Here is a 4,436-nt window from a genome sequence, read left to right on the forward strand (position 1 = left end):
ATGGAAGAACAAATCCAAGCTAAGATGGCCGAACTGGAAAAGATGCAACAGGCTCTCAATCAACAAAAGCTCCAAATGCAAGCAGAGTATAAGCGCATAACGGAGGAAAGAGAGAAAAACAACGCAGAGCTGTTGCAGAGATCACTCCAGGTAGCCCAGGCAACGAGGCCCGTCGTAACAGGTACGATCGGCTCAATGCAGCAATTCACCTTGAATGACGATTGGACGGTGTGGCATGAAAGGCTGGAGCAACATTTCATAGCGAATGACGTGCTAGACGGAAAAAAGGTCGCAGTGTTCATTACGCTACTTAGTGCAGAGGCATATACGTTGCTACGAGACTTATGCTCGCCCGATGCTCCCTCGAAGAAAACGATAGAACAGCTTGCAACAATCATGAAAGACCATCTTCAACCCAAGCCCAGCTGCATAACCGAACGCTACAAATTCAAGGAGAGACGACAACAAGCCGGTGAAAATGTAAAACAATACATCGCCAGCTTAAAAAAACTATCGATGCATTGTGAATTCGGCAACAATTTGGAAAACCAACTTCGAGACCAGTTCGTGTGGGGCCTTAAATGTGACGCAACGAAGAAACGGCTCCTCGGAGAAAGAGACCTCACATACCAAAAGGCCATGGAGACGGCAACAGCGCTAGAAGCTGCGACTCGCGACGTTGCAGAGATGCAAGGCTCCAGGAATTCGACCGACGCTGCGAACATCAGCTACATCGCAAAACGAAAAGGTAAACAAACTCCAAACTCGCGAAGCAAGGCCGCGATTAAATGCTATTGTTGTGGTAAACCGAACCACAAATCTTCGGAATGTCGTTTCAGAGAGTACGAGTGCGATGTATGTCATAAGAAAGGACACCTTAAGTCCGTATGTAAAAGTAAACATAACGCAAGCTCTTCCAAGTCAAAAAACGATAACGCATCAAAAATGTCGGGAAACAATTCTTCCACGAACGCTTGTAATTATATTGATAACACCGACGAATTGAACGAGCCATTCGAGAGAATGTTTTACTTAAGCGATACGTTAAACAAAATCGAGCCGTATACACTAAGAATGAATGTCGAAGCAAACGAGATTGAATTCGAAATAGATTCCGGGTCGCCAATCACCGCTATATCTGTTGGAAAACTAAAAGAGTACAAAAACTTATGCGAGTTAGATATTAAAACGCAAACCAGAAAATTTAAAAGTTATGTTGACAGCCCAATTATTCCGATTGGTACAATAAACGTACTTGTAGAGCACAATAAAGTAAAAAGAAATTTAAAATTGTATGTCATGCGCGGAAATAGTTTACCAATTATTGGTCGTGATTGGCTAACCGAATTTAACTTAATTGAACAAAGAAGCGATGGTAAAATTGTGATAAATTCAATCCACTGTATTTACGACGACATATACCGGGAGTTTAACGATGTATTTACTGATAAGATAGGAAAATATACAGGCGGCAAACTTACACTTCATTTAAAGCCAGACGCCAACCCAGTGTTTTGTAAGCCGCGACCGGTGCCGTACGCTATGAGAGAAAACGTGCTTAAAGAAATTCAAAGATTAACGCATGACGGCTTATTGACTCCGGTCAACAGTAGCGAATGGGCTACACCTATTGTACCTGTCGTCAAAAGCAACGGACAAATACGCATTTGCGGTGACTATAAGATCACGTTGAATCCGAACTTAATCGTGGATAAACATCCGATTCCGCGAATACCAGATTTGTTAACCAAATTAAACGGGGGAGTCATATTCTCGAAATTAGATCTATCACAAGCTTTTCAGCAAATCGAACTTGACGACGACTCAAGGGCGCTTACAACACTATCAACGCCCGCTGGGCTTATGTCAACGACACGACTCATGTACGGTGTAGCATCCGCCCCCGGACTATTTCAACGCGAAATGGAAAAAGTCTTGAACGGTATAAGCGACGTAGTATGTTTTTTTGACGATGTGTTGATTACTGGCGCGAACAAAGAAGCGCATGACAAAACTCTTATTGAAGTACTGACACGATTGCGAAAAAATAATTTGACCTTAAAAAAGGAAAAATGTAAACTTGGCGTCGATTCAATTGTATTCGTGGGATTTGTTATCGATAAAAACGGCATCAGAGCCGATGACAAAAAGGTCGAGGCAATTCGGAAACTACACCCACCGTCAAACGTTACGGAATTAAAATCATTTTTGGGTATGATCAATTATTTTTCTAAATTCATACAGAACTACGCGAGTTTAGTGAACCCTTTGTATGAACTTTTGAGGAAAGATACGCCATTTACGTGGACGCAAAAATGTGACGAGGCCTTCGAGGCTACAAAGAATATACTAGCATCCCGCACGGTACTGATGCACTACAGCCTGCAACTTCCGATTAAGCTTACATGTGATGCCTCACCGACGGGCGTAGGGGCGGTCTTGTCACACGTGCTCCCAAGCGGAGAGACCAAGCCAGTGTCGTACGCGTCGCGCGCGTTAAATAAAGCCGAACGGGGGTATTCACAACTCGACCGCGAAGCACTAGCAATATTTTTCGGAGTAAAAATCCACCATCAGTACCTGTACGGCCGAGAATTTATTTTAGAAACCGACCATAAACCCTTGACGTTCATCTTTGGCTCAAAAAAAGGGCTGCCGCAAATGGCGGCGAGTCGCTTACAGCGCTGGGCGGTTTTTCTTAGTGGCTATAATTTTGAAATCCGGCACGTGCGCGGAGCCGATAACGTCGTGGCAGACGGGTTGTCTCGCATAAACATGAATGAACTAACGGACAAAACGGTCTCCGAAGAATATTCATATTTAAATTACGTTGAAAATGAAACCAACACGATCGACGGAAAAATCGTGCGTCACGAGACTCGACTCGACCCTACATTGATTAAAGTTATGAAGCATTTGAACTTCGGGTGGCCCAGTCAAGTGGACCCAGAGTTGCTTCCTTACAAAAATAGATGTAACTCCTTAACGATCGAACAAGACTGTATAATGTTCGGGCACAGAATTGTAATTCCAAAAGCGCTGCGGGGGAAGGTACTTTCCGAATTGCATGCGGCCCACATGGGTATTGTACGCATGAAAGCGATAGCCCGATCTTTTGTATGGTGGCCGAACATAGACGCGGACATCGAGAATGTATCCAAATCATGTGCCCTTTGCGTCGAAAATGCTTGTAACCCCCCCCGCTCTCCACTTATAACATGGAATTGGCCAAACGGGCCAAATCACCGCATTCATGCAGACTTTCTAGGTCCAATCGAAAATAATATGTATTTAATTATCATCGACGCTTTTTCAAAGTGGGTCGACATGAAAAGAATGCCAAATATCAAAACGAGCGAAACAATAACTGCCTTCAAGCAGTATTTCAGTACCTGGGGCTTACCGATTATGTTAGTTACCGATAACGGTCCGTCATTTACGGCAAAACCGTTTGCGAACTTTTTGATCAACAATGGCATCAAACATGTATTAACTCCACCTTTTCATGCAGCCTCAAACGGCGCTGCCGAAAATGCGGTGCGTAGTTTTAAGACTAAATTTAAGTTACTTATGAAAGAGAGCGGCGATAAGGACGAAGCATTACTAAAGTACTTATTCTATTACCGCTCGTCGCCTCATTGTACGACGGGATGTTCACCAGCCGAGCTCCAATTTAATCGCTCCATGCGTACCAGACTGGACCTAATTCGTCCAGATATTCGCGAAAACGTCGAACGCCAACAGAGTCAACAAAAAAAATATTTTCATGGCAACCGACAAAAGCAATTCGAATTAGACGACATAGTCGCTGCAAAAGACTACCGAGATAATAATTGGAGGCCGGCTACGGTTGAAAATAGATTAGGTAATAATGTGTACGAAGTGCGAACCAACGACAATCGCATTTGGAAGCGACATATCGACCAATTATGTACAAGCGGCGTATACCCCTCTCAAACTATAATTAAGAACGAAAGCTCCAATGTTGAAAATACACCATGTACAAGTCCTCCAAAGTCACATCCTCCAGTAGAACTTAATAATAATAATAATAATAAATCGGATAAGTCGCCGGCCAAAGACCAAATTGTATCCACTGCGATTGACCAAACTGCGGTCACTTCTCCACCTATGAGCAACTCTCCAGTACCTCTGCGCAGGTCCACACGAGTAGCTAAACCGCAAAAAATATTGGACTACTCCGAGCTCTAATGCGATGTTCTGAATTAAGTCTGGAGGATTGTCATGTATGTAAGATGAAAGATAAGCTAGCGTGCGTGAGAGTTCGAAAGCCGTCGCTCGCTCGTAAGCACTCACTCTGGCTTGGACCGCGACACAAGCAGCACGCGTCTCATTCGATATTGTATTTCATTTCTATTGTTAGAACTATTTAATAAATACTTGAACTTACAACTAATGTGTTGAATTATTAATCA

The 4,436-nt window shown here is 43.3% G+C and overlaps 1 protein-coding gene across 1 annotated transcript; it reads left to right on the forward strand.

The window, feature by feature from the left end:
• LOC106657717 (uncharacterized protein K02A2.6-like) lies at nt 1–4,212 on the forward strand. The gene has a single exon (XM_014379377.2). It carries the CDS (start codon nt 1–3, stop codon nt 4,210–4,212), a length of 4,212 nt encoding a protein of 1,403 aa, XP_014234863.2.
• The last annotated feature ends 224 nt before the right edge of the window (nt 4,213–4,436 follow it).

This window comes from Trichogramma pretiosum, unplaced genomic scaffold, assembly GCF_000599845.2.
Source record: "Trichogramma pretiosum strain Unisexual culture from Peru unplaced genomic scaffold, Tpre_2.0 scaffold71, whole genome shotgun sequence".
NCBI classification, from domain to species: domain Eukaryota; kingdom Metazoa; phylum Arthropoda; class Insecta; order Hymenoptera; family Trichogrammatidae; genus Trichogramma; species Trichogramma pretiosum.